The sequence below is a fragment of the Ruditapes philippinarum genome, unplaced genomic scaffold (genome assembly GCF_026571515.1).
Source record: "Ruditapes philippinarum isolate M1 unplaced genomic scaffold, ASM2657151v2 ctg386_1_1_1_1, whole genome shotgun sequence".
Taxonomy (NCBI): Eukaryota; Metazoa; Mollusca; class Bivalvia; order Venerida; family Veneridae; genus Ruditapes; species Ruditapes philippinarum.
The window spans coordinates 346,063-364,555 of record NW_026862271.1 but is presented as its reverse complement, the minus strand read 5'-3'; the positions used below and the strand labels follow the sequence as shown (position 1 = coordinate 364,555).

Here is an 18,493-nt window from a genome sequence, read left to right as displayed (position 1 = left end):
TAATGTTTTTTTTAAAGAAAGCAAGTGGCTATCTAGAATGACACATTCTCATGTTATAGTACATGAATTTAAGTAATTATTGAAGTTAGCAATCAATATATTGTGTCTTCGAATGACTGTCAGCTCATAAAGACTTTAAAAATAAAAAATATGTGACTGCTATACACCGTAACATTCTACTAAACCCTGTACATTAAACTTCTACACCCCGTTCACTTAAATTTGTATTTCTTGCTAGACTCTGTACACAAGGAAAGACTGTTTTTCGCAAATTTTGATGAAAGCAGCCCGAGTTGATGGATGACCACTCAAATATAAGTAAAAGAATGTCTATATTGTATATTGAATACGGATTTTGATACAACAAATGCTTCTTGAACCCGATTTACAGGTAAATATCAACATCGTTCGCAAATGTCAACAAAAACGGCACAATTTATCGCCGATTTAACAAAAAGTATTCAATTTGCAGAAAAAAGCAAATACTGCTCTAAACCCTGACATATTTAGCTTCACAAAATTGTTAAGTTTGGAAAAATCGATGGAGTTATGATGGAGAAATAAGTTGAAACATTATCTTTGGTGAACTCGACGTAAACCTTTTTATTTTCGTTTTCGGAGTTTTGAGGGGCTATATCCGGTGGACGCTGTACAACAGTGGGTATCTGAGTGAATTAAGCCTGAACGATCACTGCCTTGTACGAGACCTACTTTCGCTTGGTTTGTTTACATGAAGGATAAAGGATGTTTTGATATTGTTTACATATCAGTATAATCACATGCATATTAGATTGCATTTTACTGTTTGATACATGGTTAGTCTGTGGCTGGTAAATGTATTTCATGCAGGCCTTTTTCAGTTGCTGCTAGTTGTAAGTCTGTAAATTTATTTTTGGACTGCCGTCTTTTCCATATTATATTACCTAAAGGACTACATTTCAAACCTTGTTCAGTATTCAGATATTCAGAGATTAATGGATTAATTTGCAACATACTGAATTTCTCATGATACAAATACAAATTTGATATTAAATTACATAATTGTACATGTTGAATTTACATGGACTTTGATTTACACTGAAAAATACATGGAATCTGAATTGCACTGAATTTCACACGGAATATGAAGCACATTGAATCCAAAATGGAATTTGAATTGTACTGAATTTCTCATGGAATATGAAGCACACCGAATTCCACATGGAATTTGAATTGTTCTGAACTTCTTATGGAATATGATGCACACTGAATTTCACATGGAATTTGAATGGTACTGAATTCCTTATAGCATTTAAAATGTGCTGAAATTCTCATGGCATTTGAATAACCGATAAACAGTTGCCGAACTAGCAGACGACAGGCTATTCTTATCAGTTGAGTTTCAAGTAAAGTTAACCAGATTCATATCTCTCAGAATAAATTGTATGTAAAATGGTTGTGACGGGCCGTAGGTTTAACAGTTAATTAAAGTAACTTTGGTGACAAAAAGAAATTTTGAAGTATATACTGGTACAAAGCTATGATCTCGATAATAATATGACTACCTAATTCTCGGGCTTACCGCACACAGTACTTTCAGTGCTTTGATTATAAGTTTGATAGGTATCTTAGAGCTATGTATATAGTTTATAATAAGGTACTAAGCCTTCGAATAATTTACCGATTAAGACAACTCAATTGTTGTTTGTAAGCAGATAACAATAACACAAGATTTTATATAAATTGTATAATCTTCTGTACACGAAGATACATTGATCTGTATGATTTCTGTCTGTATTCGATATATTGGGAATTTGAATTATTTCTAACGTTGAATGACATTTGACATATTGAAAAGACCCAAGATCGATAAACCTAATTTTATTGATTAATTCCTTCTTGTCCGATCTTGATTTTCTTTATCATTCGGAGTATTGCCATTTGTACAAGCATTTTAAAGAGACCCACTACTTCTAAGTGTAGTCTTACTGTAATAAAAATACGAAAGTTGTGACAAGATTCACTTCAGTATTGGTATATATTTTCATGTCCTCCGGGATTATTGCGTCCAGCCCTTTTTAGGTGTTCAGGATTGAGTACTGCTCAAGTCGGTGTTAGGGGGATTGGGGAATGTTGCACTTTTCATTACCCCTAATGTACTGGCTCAATCCCCAAACAGTCATTATTTTACCATTGTAAAAGCATTCCATCTGTTTTTGTTTCTTTTTTATTATAATGTAATCAATACTATACATATGTATATTCTTCTCATCTGTTGTATGTACATTATAATTATACTGTGTTATGCTCTCTAATTTTGGGGGATAATGAAATATAATTCCAATTTGGGATCAGTCATTTCAAAAATTCGGGTTTGGTCCGTCCATTGTTTAAGTTGACTGAAAGCTCACAACAATGTTATGATGTACTTTGTCCTATATGTTTAATTTTTACCGCACTTTACTAGAACAATAATGATAAATGTTCAATAAGGAAGGGAATCATATTGTTCGTATAACACAAATTCTAATAAAAATAAAACACACACAAAAACAACAAAAAACAAACAAATACCCCGGCAGTTTGTTAAGCTCAAATTATAAATAAATAGAAGCTTGACATGATGTCATTTTAATATTGTTTAATAGTGTGAGCAACATTTTGACTGACATTGACTATTTGCGTTATCCACACACACTTGATGCATGATAACATATTACAATTTTGCTTTAAGCTAAACAAAATGTATCTAGAAATGGTGGAAACAGTAAATTAAGCATAACATGTAAGCTCTGTAAACAGAAGACGTGTCTACAGACAGTATGAACACTTCCGAGACGTAGACGAGTCACTGGATGACCATGCAAGGACTATGCCGAAAATACAAACGAAGGCAAACGTCACGATTGTTTCCGATTTTGTTGATGAGGATCGCCGCTTGCCATACGGGCTGTCTGCGAACATTGAAGCGACAGTCACGGTTCAGTACAGCGTCCTCTTACAGAGATTTGGAAATGAGACGAGTAAGTGCTAGGTGGGTTTCGAGGCTTCTGACGGACGAACAAATGTCTTCACACTGGGAGTGACTGCGATAATGTGATAATCGCAAGGTGACGTCTTTTGTGTGTGCCGCTGGTCGCTTGTGTGATTCATTTTTAAATATGTTGTTTTTTAATCTTTTGGGTTATGTACACCAAATTGTACATGATATTTTATAAATAGATATGCTCAAATGTATACCGATATAATTGTTGAACTGTTCCTACAAAACGAGTCATAAACGCAGTGACAAAACCTTTGGTTTACATTGCTGCAAGTATATACCTGAATACGACTGGTTACGACTTGTTTTAATACTTAAAACTATATTTTTTATTAAGAGCTAATGTTGAAAAACGTAGTGCTTATTTTATAAGACAAAATGTATATGTATGTCTGGTTTAAAAAAAGGTTGCGAATGTAACAATGCCCTTTATGTTCCAGAAATGCTTTTATTTTCATGTCTCAAAAACTTTTTCACTTAAGGTGACTTTTTATAGTTTCTTAAAAGTTATTCATTGGCTAATTACCTGAACCTGTTTTATGTTGCTTTCTGGCATTAAGTTCAGTTATAGTGATTTCGTATTTGAATGGAAGTTAAAATACTACTTTGTTTACATTTTGCTACTTTTTATGACAAATAATATTACATTGAGCCCGACTTTCTTTAGGTAACATTCATTTAACACCATGCTCTAAAACCGTTTTTAGACGCTATAAAATTCACGTTTGCCCTTTCTAAAGAAATAAACATTTATTCGTTTCTGAGAATATTGTGCCCTTTCTTTTTAGTTTCCAATTAGTGTAATGAGTACTTGTATATAAAGTACATAATATATACAATGTACATTATCAAATAATAAAATAAACCTTTTGGAACAAAAAAGTATTCCTATTCTCTTGCTTGATAATTCAAAATAAAGACCAATTTTCAGAAACCGTGAACTAAAAAAAGGGACAAAATTTTTCAATAACTATATCTTATTAATATCATACCCCACAGTGATACAGTGACTTATGATCACACAAAATATATAACAAAAGACAAACTGCATGAGAAAAGACAACTTACTTCACTGATTGATCAACAATTTATTTCATCAACAATGTTTTAACAAATTCAATCAGACAACAATGAAGTTAATTAGTTTGTAAAGAAACAATGCATGTGAAGAAATACAGTTACTAGCTGTTTTCACATAAATTAACCCATGTCCTTTTATAAGATAGGAATATACCTCGAAACAATTCAAGAGAAAGTTAATATGTAAAATTTGCATTACAAAATAATGAATAGATTTCAAATCGTACTTACTTTTAAACATATATGAACACTCATATCATTCTGTGAACAGTAATAATTAAATAATATTTAGGAATATGAAACTGTTATCTCAAAAACAACTACAAGCGTACACATGTAAGAAATGTATACATATTTTGTATTCTAAAATGTGAGTTTAAAATTAAAAGCAAAATATGTGCCTGCACATATCAATATAAATAGAAAAAAATTCAACAAAACGGAATGATAAAAAGATATGTATGTTGAAATAACATAGCTTTAAGATGTAAATATGTCCCGTGATATTCATTACATCATGGTGACAGTTCAAGGTGAGGTGTACAACAACAATAATAAGTTCTTTATATAGGCAAGTTTTGTCTGAGATATATTGTTTGCTGTTATTATTTTATCCAGTATATATTTTGAACTTTGTAAAGCAGTTATATCGCCATTGTTCTTGTGACATGATATTGAAAAATTCGTTGTATATCTAATCATTGATACACTACGTATATTATAAAACTTTTCCATAAATTGTCATGTTGTTAGTTACCATGCATGTAACGTGACTATATATCAAACACATCACAATTGATGTAAACTCTATATTTACTGATTAGCACTTTTGTCAATATAAGGGATAAATTATATTCAAATAATTTAGAAAGCTTTAAACGAAAAAAATAAACCCATACATACCATGAATCGTTTCAAACAAACATAAAATCACTCATAAAAACTATTATAAAAATAAATACATTTGTACAATTGCATTGACATTTGCATTGACTTATGGAAAGTAAGTATAAAGAAAGAACTAACAAACATACATAAAACAACGACTGTAACAAAGTCCAAATAAATAAAAGTTTAGGAAATATCATTACTTAATATTAAAATTAAACAAATAAGACAGACAATAGTTATTTTTTTGTAAGGAAACAAAAAAAAACCAGTTTTCCTACTGATTACGCACAGCCTTTGGTCAAAGCATAGAAAGGTGTTATAATATTGACGTTCTTTGTTCACATTATACAGCAAACTAATAAGAAATAAGAAAATGTAAAACATGCAATTTAAATTGGACATAAAAAAGCTTCATTTAATGAATTGTCAAGAGAAATTTATATCATTATTTTAAAATATTAGATACTGACATAAAGCTGGCATTAAGATATGGTCCCGGTATGATCACAGAACGCCAGAAAATATATTTCAGGCATCAACCGATATGTGAGAAAGCAATAATCTTTTGTTCGTTCGAACTCTCTTAATACTGCAACAATAACATTGAGCGACAACTTCGTTATATCTTAGTTGACCCATAAAAATCCGTTGTTATAACAGTGTTTTCAGAACCTCTTTTGTCAAACCTCGTATAGGATATCCATTCTTGAAATTGTACTACATTTCATGGGGTTTTTGAGGTACAAACCTCATTCCTATAAAGAAAAGGATCAAGTATATAACACATGAAGATCCCATCACTACACACGCCTCCCACACGGAATTCCCTTGCAGAGAGTAACTTTCTAACGCCATCGTGCCGTTTTTTATACATGACCCCGGAATGGCGTCATCACAGTTGAATTCCAAACTTTGAATTTGTACTTTACATAATGCTTGAAAGCCCCATTTTAGATAGGACACTGACGACACCCATTTCAATCCTGAAATAAAAAAAAGAAATTTTAAGATTCAAGGGATACACTATTCGTTTCAAATAATACAAATTAGACAAATAAAAAATAAAATAAAGTAAAAATTCTTTTTACCGGAACACTTCTTTATAGACTTGTCACATGCTTTCTGTTTTATATTTTACAAGGAAATAGTGACAAAAGAAATACAAATCAAACAATGACCTTTAAAGTGATATTATGCTCATTATTTTATTGGCAAGTTGAGCTGAACTGACTATATATTTTAAAACATTGACTGTTACAATGGTGGTTGACCAACGGTTTATATTGTGAAATGTGTCCGATAAAATATAATCTGCCTAAAATATAAAAAAATTACAGGTAGGTTCTGACGGATATTTTTAGAAATTTCCTTGGGCCATATGAGTTATTTATCATTCATGCGAAGTAAAATATAAAATTGAATGGAATTGTGGTAAAATTTAAATTTATTTTGACTTCCACCTGTTCACTCACTATAAACTCTTAGATGGACATAATGTCACTGTAATTCCAAACGAATTAGATAGTTTCCTAATGTTTAATCTCATGAAATAAAATGTAAACTTACCATCAAATATATTATCCAAATTGATAAAGAACCCTGCCGACATAATATACATTGAAAAGAAAGTTTGTGCAAAGAAACAACCAAGTTGGAATGTTGGCATGACTGCTGCAGAAAACATGGCTAATGTTCTACTACAGTATACAAGAAGGAATAATATCGCAAACACTGTCAAAAAGTCTTCAACATTCAGCTTTAGCCCCGCTATAAAGTACACCGGAACTGCATACACTGCCACAAAGAATGTATGGAATGGTAACTCGCTAAATATCTGAAAAATAAAATGAAATTTAATGAATTTAGAATTAGCTATATAAAGCTTTGTGTATTAAACACAAAAAAGAGAACAAAAAAGATCAAATGTTTTAATAATGTAGTCATTTAACTTTTCTTATTGTTATACAAAGAAAACAATAAATAAAAATGTGGTGTAAAACGTCAAATATACCTTTGCAAAATAATACGGCGTGACTCCATACAGTCGGTCCTCTAGTTCAAAGTATAGAAAAGACCGCTCTTTATGGTCTACAAAAGCGAAATAACACATTATAGTAAATTAATAAAAAACAACACAAAACAGTCAATGAAAGAGTTGTCCTAGCAGTTTTTGGTTTTTTTGGGTTTTTAAAATTTAACCCAAAGACAAAAAACAAAACTTGGGGAAGAACTGTTTTTTTCCTTTATATTTTTACACCAAAATTTTTCAATTTTTTTCAAGGGAGCGGACCAAAAATTTTTGTTAAAATGAAAATAAAATGGGGGGTTGAGTTTTTAATTTCAAGGTTAAAAAATAACTACAAAGAAAAGGGGATAATTTTCAAAAAATAGTTTTGTTGTTTTCTTATTATTTAAAAAGTAACCATCAAAATTTTTTGGCCCGCGGGAGATTGGGGTTTTCAAAAGTGGCCATTTTTCTTTACAAAAAACATTTTTTTGTTTCCCCTTTTTAAGAAAGAAAAATTGGTTTTTGTGTCTTAGAAAAATCTTATAAAACTTTTATATTTTACTCTGTTATAGTTTAACACATTCACGATAAAAATATAATTTCACTTGCATTCAATTTCAACAGACACATATATAAAACTTGTTTGCAAGCCTTTTGTTTTTGATTGAATTGATTTGATTAAGAATAAAAAAACAACACTAAAGTGCTCCAAATATGCTTATTTGACTTCAAGAAATAACAAGACTTTTAATATTAAAAATAACAACAAAAGCATTATCGGTTTATAAACTTACACAGTCCAATGAGGTCTAAAACGACCATATACGGATATAAGGCACCAATAATATACATCATCCCAAATCTGTCCCTAACTGATGATTGGTCAAGGCCCAGATTGAAATAAACAAACCCCACAACCACTGACATAGCAACCGCTTGTATGAACTGCGTTGCCAGGTAACCGTAATCTTCTACAATATTCCTCGTTGATCGTCTAAAAACCAAAGAAAAAAACACAAAATATTGAAATACTGATTCTGTTTTACTAGTTATGATATACACATGTATAGAATATACGATCTTGAAGTTGGAACTAAATACGGTTTCCTTCTGACCTATTCAAACTTTAAAAACATTGAGGCACAATCATATATCTATATTTGAAAACAGATTGCTTTCTAAAAAAATTGAAAAAAGGGTGATCCCTCAGAAGCATTAGAATCAACAAAATAACAAAATTGCAGATGCGGTTTGATTCAGTCTGTGCACGAAGGATAATGAAAAAGTGCAACATCCCTCATGCCCCCTAGCTCCTAAGATGACATTCAAAGCTTAGTTTTGTCTAAAACACATTTGGTGAATTATACATAATTCAAAAAAGTGTCATTCAAATAACATAATGTACATATATAGATTTTGATATATAAAACCTCTTTTTCATTTTATTTAGTTTCGCACATTGTTTATTCGTTTTCGGCATATGCATTTTTTTACTCCAAACGGGACCATGTTCCGCTTTTCATGCAATAGCACGAACGTGTCACATAGAATGTTTCATGATAACCGCCTTACAGACACATCTGCGAATGTTTCTAAATTCACAATTTCACCATCATGTTCAAATATTGAATTCTGCTAAAGTCGGTGTGAGGAGTGTGGACGATAGCCTGTACCTTAAGTACCGTCCATGATCAGGCTTAATCAAACTGAGTCTGCAACATTTTACAACTGTGCCATTTTGGACGTTCTTCAGGAATTCCGTTTTCCTATATTTTATATATTATGTCAGGGCATAATATTATACAAGATTTTTCAAAGAACGATTATTTCTTGCATTGCAATACAATTATTTACATTTTCTTAGTATGCATTTAATGTTTATATCATTAACTATCTCAGCAGACACATGTTAGAAATGACATTCTTTGTATTAATTTGCCTTAAGTATTTTATCCGCCTTAAATCCGTATTTGAGGGATTCCTTTTTTTACTTTTTATATTACCTGTAAAGTATCCAGAACTGTCTTAACGGTCCTGGTTGATGTTCTAGGTTTCTGAACATCGCCAGCACAGGCCATTGCTCTTTATTTTTCTCTTCCTTATCTTTACTAGTTGACCCACTTCCAGTTAGTTCTTTCTGACTGTCTTTGTAAGCTTTAACCAAGGTTCCAACCATCTTTGTACTGTTAACCTCGGACTCCTCAGATGTCGGGTCGATCGTGGCGAGGTCAACTATGAATACATGTAAATATGATTAAAGTATTTTAAAACAGCTATTGTTATATACAGATCTAAATAAATATAAACATGTATCAATCCTCATCAAACCCAAAAGGGCGAACCGTAATATTTCTTTTCGATATCTATCGCATTTCAAAGATCAATGCATTTCAATTATGAAATAAATTTGAAGAAATAACCCAACTTGTTTGGTATACAGTTTTTACTGTATAATTGCATCATTCTATGTTATCTATTTATGTAAAATGTATAATAAATCCGGTATATACATTGTATATCAACAATCAAACTTATTAACCACATCCAAATACTAGTATTAGATATTGATAGTGAAGAAAATAATCACATATATTTATATTACACACACGTTATTTATCTATAATCAAACATGTACCGTAGAAGTCACATGGGTTTGTGAATTCTGGACAAGGATGTCCGAGATTGCTGAAGTAATTGACCATATTTGATGCCTGGCCGTAGTACGCCATCTCGCCTTTTGACAGGACCAACACCATATCAAACAATTCAAATATATCAGATCTGTAAACAATATAATCAACATAGGTTTTTCTGTGTGTGTCAAAATATGTTAGATACCAAAATTAAAACTTCAAATGTAATAAGAAATGTATGATTTCAACAAAAAGAAAAAAATGTGTGAACTGCTACTGATTGTTAAATGTTTAACAATGAAATGAATTTGTCTTAAATATGAAACATGACATAACAATCAGCTTTCCAAACGCTGAAAATGCATGTAAGTGAATATCTTAATAAAATGTATTGACCATGTGTTTTCTCCTGATCCTTGATTAAAATGAAACCCGGAAAGCAATGATTCACCGTACACATAATTTTATATATATTAATATGAAATAGATTCTAAACTTGATATTATTCAAACATACAATAAATTATTCGACAATATCTAAAAGTTTAAGTATAATTAAAAAAAACGCAATGCTATCAAAATGTCTCAAACGATTGTTCTAGTGTACAATTGAAGCAGACGGTAAAATTTTTTGATTACGTAATACCCTACAATCAGACAAAATCTCTACCAGACACTTGCATCAGTCTGTAAAATGCCCCGGCATGTTCTAGCCTAAATCAGTCTCTAAATATGGTAATACACCCTTTAAAGATATAATTATGTAACAGTTTCAGATATCTCCAAGGGAATCTGAACTCATTAATTGTTCATACATAATGCAGCTGTGGTAATGTAATTGGATTAATTCTGATGATATGCATATCGGGAGAATTGTTATAGTTTTGTTATCTGACTAAACTGATTTCAAATAAATGTGCCGCGCCTTGATCAGGATCCATGATGTTCGTTATCACTTCATCTACTTGTAATATGGTTTGTAAGCGAACAGCATGGATCCTGATCAGACTGCGCGGATCCGCAGGCTGGTCTGGATCCATGCTGGTCGCAAACGCTTTATGTTGGGTTTGTCATGGCGTGGCTCAAATGCGCATGATGTCATCTCGCTGTGATCAGTAGTGATTCGTTCATTTCTCTGCTGCATGTCGAAAATCATTAACCATTAACCAACTGCATTATTTCCTATATGGACTTGCCCAGTTTCATTCGGAACATCTCGGCTATTATTCGTAATTACCTCGGACTTAATACGGATTAAAAGTAGTTCTGACGCGTAGTTTTAGATGTAAGCAAAAACAGAAGCTGTAATTTTTGTTAATATAGAACGAAAGTGTGTATTTGACATCAAAAGAAAAATAAAGTCTATGTCGGTATCATGATGATTGAAAATATGTCTGACAATCATAAAGAATTTAAGAAATGTCAAATGATGTACATTTTATAAACATATCCAAATTAATGTCAACAGGTACATGTACACATTTTGCTCTTTCGGTTTCTTCAACCATAATAATAAGTATATAATCATTGTAGTGCTTACTTTTATATCTATATATTAACTTAATTTAGGTGGACTTTTACTCGATATGTTGGTATAAACTCAATAAACAACTCCCAGCATTAAATTGCTATTTGTTCACATGTTTAGTTTCTTAGCGTAGGGGTGACGGAAATACCGTATCCGTTCTGTGTATTCTAACTATTGTGTTCGAGGTCCTTATCCAAAGTTTGACGGAAAGGGTGAGAAGATGCGATTGGTCCAGCTTCTATTTTTGAAACTGTCCATTTTCAATTTTGGAGTAATTAAGACGCCAATTTCAAGTTGATTAGTCATCAGTATAGAGCCTGGTCAGACAAGACTGTTGTACAGACTGGCATGGCTTCATAGAGGTGAAAAATGCTGATTACCTTCAGTTCGAGCAGAGAAATGGTTATGATCGTACCAGAACAAAAAGATGGCTTTAAAATATAATTTTATCAATTTGTATGGTGAATATTACACTGTGATGGTAATAAGACGATTTTAGAATTCATGTTGCAAGTGGTGATAAACTTTAACCCTTGCTTGCTTGTATCGAAGGTGATTAGTCGTTATCACCATCACTGCAGTCTGACCAGGTTCTACACTGTTGATAGCTCCATTTTTATATCTTGATAATGAAATCCCTAAAATTTTAATAAATGGACTGTTCCAATACAAAATTGAAACAGGTAATAGGGGAATTATCTCTCTGTACATTACATAGTGAGCAACGAAGTATCATCATCGGTACTCGGCAAATTCACGTGATAACTTTCACACATGAACATATTTTTATCACACAAGTTAGGCAAAGGATGGTGTACAATACTGACCTTGGCTGATGTATTGATAATAAGACTGTTCGGTTATTTTTGGCAAGTTTTGCCAAGGTCTCTACGAGATGATGAGCAGTGAAGGAATCAAGACCAGATGTAGGTTCATCGAGAAACAGAACACCTGAAATTAAAAAGAAATTTGATCTTAATACCATCATGTGAAAATATCTATTTTCTAAAGAATGAAGACAGTACAAGCTTGTTGTAATAAAAAATGTCAAATTATTTTTTCTACAATTGAAAAAAATCTTTTTAAATGATATGGGTTTGTAATGAGGAAGCGTTCCTATAATTTGTGAATAATAAATAACCTCAGTTTGATATCAGTTGTTGCGTCATCAATATTTGTTGTTTTGAAGATAAGTCCTATTGGCGTCAGCTAAATGTCACCGGCTATGGTTATATATGTATCAATTTTATGGTTATTAGTAAAAAGTCGTGTTACCGAATACTCCTTCCTCTGATAAAATAGAATTTGAAAATGCTACAAGAATCTATATTGACCGTAATCGTATATATAAGTAATGAATACATAAATATATTATTCCAAAAATCACAAAACTTAATACATATTTCAATATTCGTTTGAGATGAATATGTTAATTGTTGTTCATTCATTGATATAAATTAATACTTTCAACGTTTAAACGAGCAGATGTTTTGTTGTACTTATCACTTGGTATATTGTATTAACGTGCATATTGTGTCCAAAAAGAAGTGATGTATTTTTCGGAAACATAGCTACCGTACATAAAATGTGTTCTTAAATCGTGTACATTTATGCTTTTATGATAAGATCGATGATCAAACTTGATAGGCGAAAATAAAACGTAAACAACTTGGGGTTGTATTCTACCGTAGATAAATCAAATATTTAAATTCAGATGAAAAAACTATTGATATATAACAGACTTAGAAAGGTGCCAGTTTTGCCACAATGATAAATTATGTCAAACAACAGATTTATGCAGAACAAGATAATTCTAAAAGTATTTCAACAATCTTTTTCATGAATGAATATTTAAAAGCATTATTATCAGAAAAAGTTATCTAGAAAAACGTTGTTTGATGTTGTATTGTGTATTCATCTTGCGAAATCACTTAAAAACAGTTGCTTTTTAATAAGATGCTCGAAACATGAAGTTATTTGAACAACCTATACATTCCATTAGTTTTCAATGATTTCCTTAAATCATTTTACAATTAAAATTTTCATGAAAAAGATGAATGCTACTGTCCTCGTGAATTGTCATTTTGTCTTATAAACAGTAGGTGTGCTAGTTGCTGTTCTATAAAAGTGCATATTTGTGGTTTGCTAGTCATTCGTACAGGTGCTGTTGTATTGCATTGGGTGCTTTTCTGTATCAATGCATTGTGTGTTTGTGTTTTTTGTATGAAATTGCCAATTTTCTGATTTTCTCAATGTTATAGATATGTGCATCCGTAGAAAGCTAGACCAGCCGATACACCGGACTATTTTGTCTGCGGTTTAATCTTAGGATTTTAATTTTAAAATCCATAAATCTTACATAGACAGTGCGTTGTTAACAGCAGGTCAAGTCCATGAAATAAATTCAGAACCGGACAAGTGTATTATTGATATTCTGAAGAGTAATGTGAAACAAAATATGGTATCAGCAGAACAATTATATGACTATTGTTGATTGATATAATGTTTTTGTATGCGGGTAACTGTGCGCATGTGTACGTACTGGCATGCCAATGATTGTGTTGAAATTGCTACTTACATACTTTTTTAAATCAGTTCAAAGGAGCAAAATGTAAAACAAAAATAAATAATAGAAAACAGATAACTTTTTGTTTAATTTAATGAAAATGCAAGGGCCGATTCTACATTGAAAAGAAAATATCTGTTCAAAATTGTTTTATGATAAGGATAATACAGTTATCACTGAAAACTTCAATAATTTCGTCTCGTTACTTCGTTCATATATAATTATATTCGTTATCGGATTTTAAACAGCATATTCACTCACTGGGATCAAGAAGTAGTTGGACACCAATACTGACACGCCTTCGCTCACCGCCAGACACACCTCTATCTTCAGCTCCGCCTACTTTACTATCAGCTACATGACTCAAACCAAGTTCGTTGATAACACTTTCTACCTAAATTAAATTAATGTTTAACAATAGTAAACTATCATACAAATATTAATGTATATAAAATAGAAAGCTGAAATAACAGCCAACATGGTACAGTTCGTTCGGTTTGATGTACATCAAACACTTGTCTATAAATTTAAATACATAAACTGCGCCTTGCTGATAAATGTAACGTTTACTTTCGTAAGGTGTGATGAACTGATGATATTTGTTTTAAATCAAGTGCCCGTTCGTGCCAAAAATAATGCAAAGAAGGACACCAGAGGTCTTCCTCCACTAGTGAAGCTGAAAAGTCACTATATAGCATCTATTGTGTTAGTGCGATGTAAAACCCAACAAAAAACTTACTCTTTTCTTAATTTGTGCATTTGTAAATGTAGTTGGAAGCTTAAGCTGTGCAACAAACATCAACGTCTCCTTGACTGTGAGATGAGGTAACAAGCGATCGTCTTGTCTCACATAAGCAGAACAGCCTCGCACCATTGTACTTGTGCGAGCCACATTGTTCAAGTACACATCTCCTGCGATCAGCCCACCACCTTCTGTCCGACATGATATTACATCTAGTAATGTTGTCTTGCCACTACCTGGAGAAACATTGAATATGAATATATTTGCTTTACTTTTAATAACTTAATTTTGATAAAATTAACCACAATGTATAAGTAAAATCATTTCTATACAATTTAAAAAGTTTCAGTTTTATGCTTGTCAAAAAACAATACACGTGCTTTTATTTTCAGTTTATCATTGCTTTGAATTAAAATCTTTCAAATGGGTATCTACTGAATTTAATATGGTCATACTAACCTGAATTTCCCATAATTGCCAACATTTGACCACTGTTTATTGAAAACGACACATTGTTGAGAACTTGCTGAGGTTCACAGTTGTCTACCCATTCCCATGGCAACTGCATTGTCGACAATTTCTGCCACCATGACAACGAGGCTGGATTCACAGTATATGACAGTGCTTTGACCTTGACATCTATTGACGGTCTCTGTGTAAAGGTCGCACCAGGGATATGATAAATAGAAGACGGACTAGATGCTCGTGCAGCCATGATCTTGTCCTTGTTCACAACTGAAATTATATCACTTACACTATTTCTCCTTTTCATAATAAATTATTGATAAATAAGATCCCCTTTTTTAATTAACAATCATATAATTGTAGTAATATGGTATCTTTTGTTTTTTTTTATTTATTTCATAAACTGCAAAATTGACCAAAAGAACACCAACAAAGGCTTAGAATGCATAAAAACGGAAAGTTGGATCACACTATCAGATTGCTACTATATTGTATTTATACGAGATGAAAACAAAACTTAAAGAACAAATTGGTTTAGCTTATCAAATTATACGAAGGATTATGGTAACCGTGTAGTAAGGGCTGAATTAAAAAGTGCGGCACTGTCAAATCAATAACTTGAAAGATAAAGCAATCCACAAAATAAATTAATTGTCATTCTTATCTAAAAATCATTGAGTTCCAAGTATAGTGAAAAAAAGAAACTCAAATATTTGAAACATTTGACCTTGGTGAGGATATCAAAAATAACCTAAGCTACATAAGTCTGAACTTTGTTTCAGATTAAAATACTTTATTTTTTTTTTTGGTATTTATGCAATGTCTTTTATTTCGTTTAATTACATATTGTGATTATTCAATTTTGGAAAAAATATACATGTGAAAAGGAGATAAACAGTGTGCGGCCGCTTGTGAGGTGAGTTATAAACATTTCTAGCATCTAGTGTAAAAAAGTGATGAACTTCCAACGTATCTAATATAAAACATTTTATATATAGTATCAGGAAGTGTGTTTCGTTTTGTACTTACCTTCACTTCTTTCAGTTTTTCCTATAGTAGAAAGTTTTATTTAGAGTTATATTTAATCACATTTTAAACAGACGTTGTTTCATTACCACTTTTCTGATATCCTTTCATGAATGTCTACATATTAAGTCCATATCTATAGGTTAAAATTGTTGTCGCTTTTCATAACGTTATAAAGTGCACCCGTTATCTAAACGTTATCACATTCACTGTTTACCCAAGGACGAATTCAACGATTGCAAAATTTCAGTCAAAACAAACACCCTTAACAGTGGTCAGCCAGACGACTTTTGTACTCATTTCATAACCTTAGTCATATGATCAATATGATTTATAATATAATATGAAAAGTAAAATGTGTTAAGCTATGTATTGTAAAGCAATTAAAACTGCGCATTATAAATCAGATATTTAATTATCTGACGGACATTGTAAAAATTTATTGGTATGGTTGAATTCTTATAGATATAAAATACATGTATAATATCTAAACATTTAAATTTCAGACCAAAAGAAAATGAAACGCAATAATTAAACCTTGTTTCTCATCATGGTATCTTTCAGAAAGACTACATGTTCCGAATAATGCAATATCATAAATATCAATTTGAAATTTGCAATCGACATAAGAACTTAATTATGAAGGAAAATAAGTTTTAAAAGTTTTGTTCATCAACTGCGTACTTTCAGTTGAGAACTTAGTAAGATCAAGTTATCGACTTATTTTCACTTCATTTATCATTCATTTGATATAAGGTCAAAACTATTTAAAACCCCGAGGAGAATGAAATTAAACATATTTGAAATAATAACTGAGGAGCAATATTTTAATAAGTTATATTTGTTATTTGTATCAGTTGTTTAAAGTTAAACCAACTTGATGAGATAACGTCATGGTACATTCAGTATCATATCTATGGACAACAAGTCCATTGTGACTCAAAGTCCTCAATCAAAACAAGTCGCCATGTAACAAAGTAATAATTTGACCATGACATTGAGTGTTTTAACATCTAACTATGAATCATCTCTATCATGTATTTACCAATGAAATACATTTCCTGTGTTCTTGAATTCTTACCAGAACAATGACTACAGGACAATAATTACAGTGAGTAGACTTATCTTGTTACTCATAAGAAGTTTTTTTTTACCAAAACAAATCTGAAATTTAACGGTCTATCAGTACAAATTTTAACTTGTCAAATGTTTACTTGAATTGTTTGTATAATTACAATGTAATAATCAAGTACGTGTTCACACGAAAAAGAAACGTCTTATTGCAATGTTATAATCAAGTACATGTTCACAAGAAAAAGAACGCCGGCACTTGGTTATAATGGAAATTATTATACTTATATTAAAAGGATATCAACAATTTTGTCATTTATATGTGTAAAATGTTTAAGCTACAAAATGTTTTACTTTTAATTGAACTTTGATTATAATAACTCATATGACACAGGGGTGAAAGGCATCAGAAAATTTCTTATGATTTTAATTGCACTTTGCCACCGAATGTTGGCACAAGTAAAACAATTTCTGATGATTGATCAAATTGAAAATAAGTCATCACGTAGCTAATATATCTTTTTCCAAATTTTGATACTGAATTTTCCCAATAAATATATGTTCATAAATTAAAAATCTCTAAGAAATTGTACAAATTTTCTTTTCAAATAAGTAACAACTCATCTACATTTAATTTTTAGAAGAAAAGTACGTTTCGAAGATGCATATTAACATGTTTTAGTCTGTACATTAATCTAAGAGTATTTATATTTTACTTTTTTTTCATATTTGATATTTTTAAAACGCTTAAAAAAGTATTGGGGCATATATGTGAAAGTAGTTCGTATCTAATGATAATCAAAATTCGTCAGTATATACATGTATTTCAAACGATAATAGAAATTTATGTATGATAAAAGCTAAATACCATCTTGGTCTGATATTTTTTTCTCCTTATAAGTGAGCCGTGTCATGTCAAAACCAACATAGTGGGTTTGCGACCAGCATGGATCCAGACCAGCCTGCGCATCCGCGCAGTCTGATCAGGATCCATGCTGTTCGCTTACAAACCCTATTACAAGTAGAGAAACTGATAGCGACAGCTTGATCCTGATCAGACTGCGCGGATGCGCAGGCTGGTCTGGATCCATGCTGGTCGCAAACCCACTATGTTGGTTTTGTCGTGACAATGCTCATTAATTATAAAGACATTTATAAATTTAGTAAAAAACAATATTGATTTCTCAGATGGTCTTCTTTAAAGTAAATATTACAGCACTATATTATTTACATGGTTTAGAATTTAACTGAGACAAATTGGTCCGGAAATTAGAATTATGTGATTTAAAGCTCAATAACAGATCCTATTAAGCCAGTGTGCCAAAAACAGTGTAATCATTCTGATCAAGTTTTAGTAGAGTTGGCACAGTTAGCTATAACAGCTATGTTTCTTGACGACAGTTTGTGTGTTTTTGTTGTAGTAAAATTAAGATAGTATCTAAATGACTGACACCCAATGTTA

The 18,493-nt window shown here is 31.5% G+C and overlaps 2 protein-coding genes across 6 annotated transcripts in view; one reads left to right on the top strand and one right to left on the bottom strand.

The window, feature by feature from the left end:
• Positions 1 to 4,095: 4,095 nt before the first annotated feature.
• LOC132718519 (ATP-binding cassette sub-family G member 8-like) overlaps positions 4,096 to 18,493 on the bottom strand; it is a 30,653-nt gene continuing 16,255 nt past the window's right edge. For 3 of the 4 annotated variants that reach the window (XM_060702222.1, XM_060702223.1, XM_060702224.1), the window contains 10 exons: positions 14,929 to 15,204; positions 14,467 to 14,705; positions 13,989 to 14,121; positions 11,989 to 12,112; positions 9,637 to 9,782; positions 9,005 to 9,233; positions 7,796 to 7,995; positions 7,005 to 7,081; positions 6,560 to 6,827; positions 4,096 to 5,976 (listed from right to left, as the gene is read on the bottom strand). In XM_060702222.1, the coding sequence (XP_060558205.1) occupies positions 5,711 to 5,976; positions 6,560 to 6,827; positions 7,005 to 7,081; positions 7,796 to 7,995; positions 9,005 to 9,233; positions 9,637 to 9,782; positions 11,989 to 12,112; positions 13,989 to 14,121; positions 14,467 to 14,705; positions 14,929 to 15,204 (1,958 nt within the window). In that variant the 3' untranslated portion in view covers positions 4,096 to 5,710. Of the gene's footprint in view, positions 5,977 to 6,559; positions 6,828 to 7,004; positions 7,082 to 7,795; positions 7,996 to 9,004; positions 9,234 to 9,636; positions 9,783 to 11,988; positions 12,113 to 13,988; positions 14,122 to 14,466; positions 14,706 to 14,928; positions 15,205 to 15,963; positions 16,283 to 18,493 lie in introns of those variants that run through there. The other variant, XM_060702225.1, reaches the window with a different exon arrangement.
• LOC132718520 (ATP-binding cassette sub-family G member 5-like) overlaps positions 15,729 to 18,493 on the top strand; it is a 31,727-nt gene continuing 28,962 nt past the window's right edge. Inside the window, exon 1 of one of the 2 annotated variants that reach the window (XM_060702229.1) lies at positions 15,729 to 15,850. The gene's annotated coding sequence lies outside the window, so the exon portion shown is untranslated. Of the gene's footprint in view, positions 15,851 to 16,904; positions 17,072 to 18,493 lie in introns of those variants that run through there. The other variant, XM_060702226.1, reaches the window with a different exon arrangement.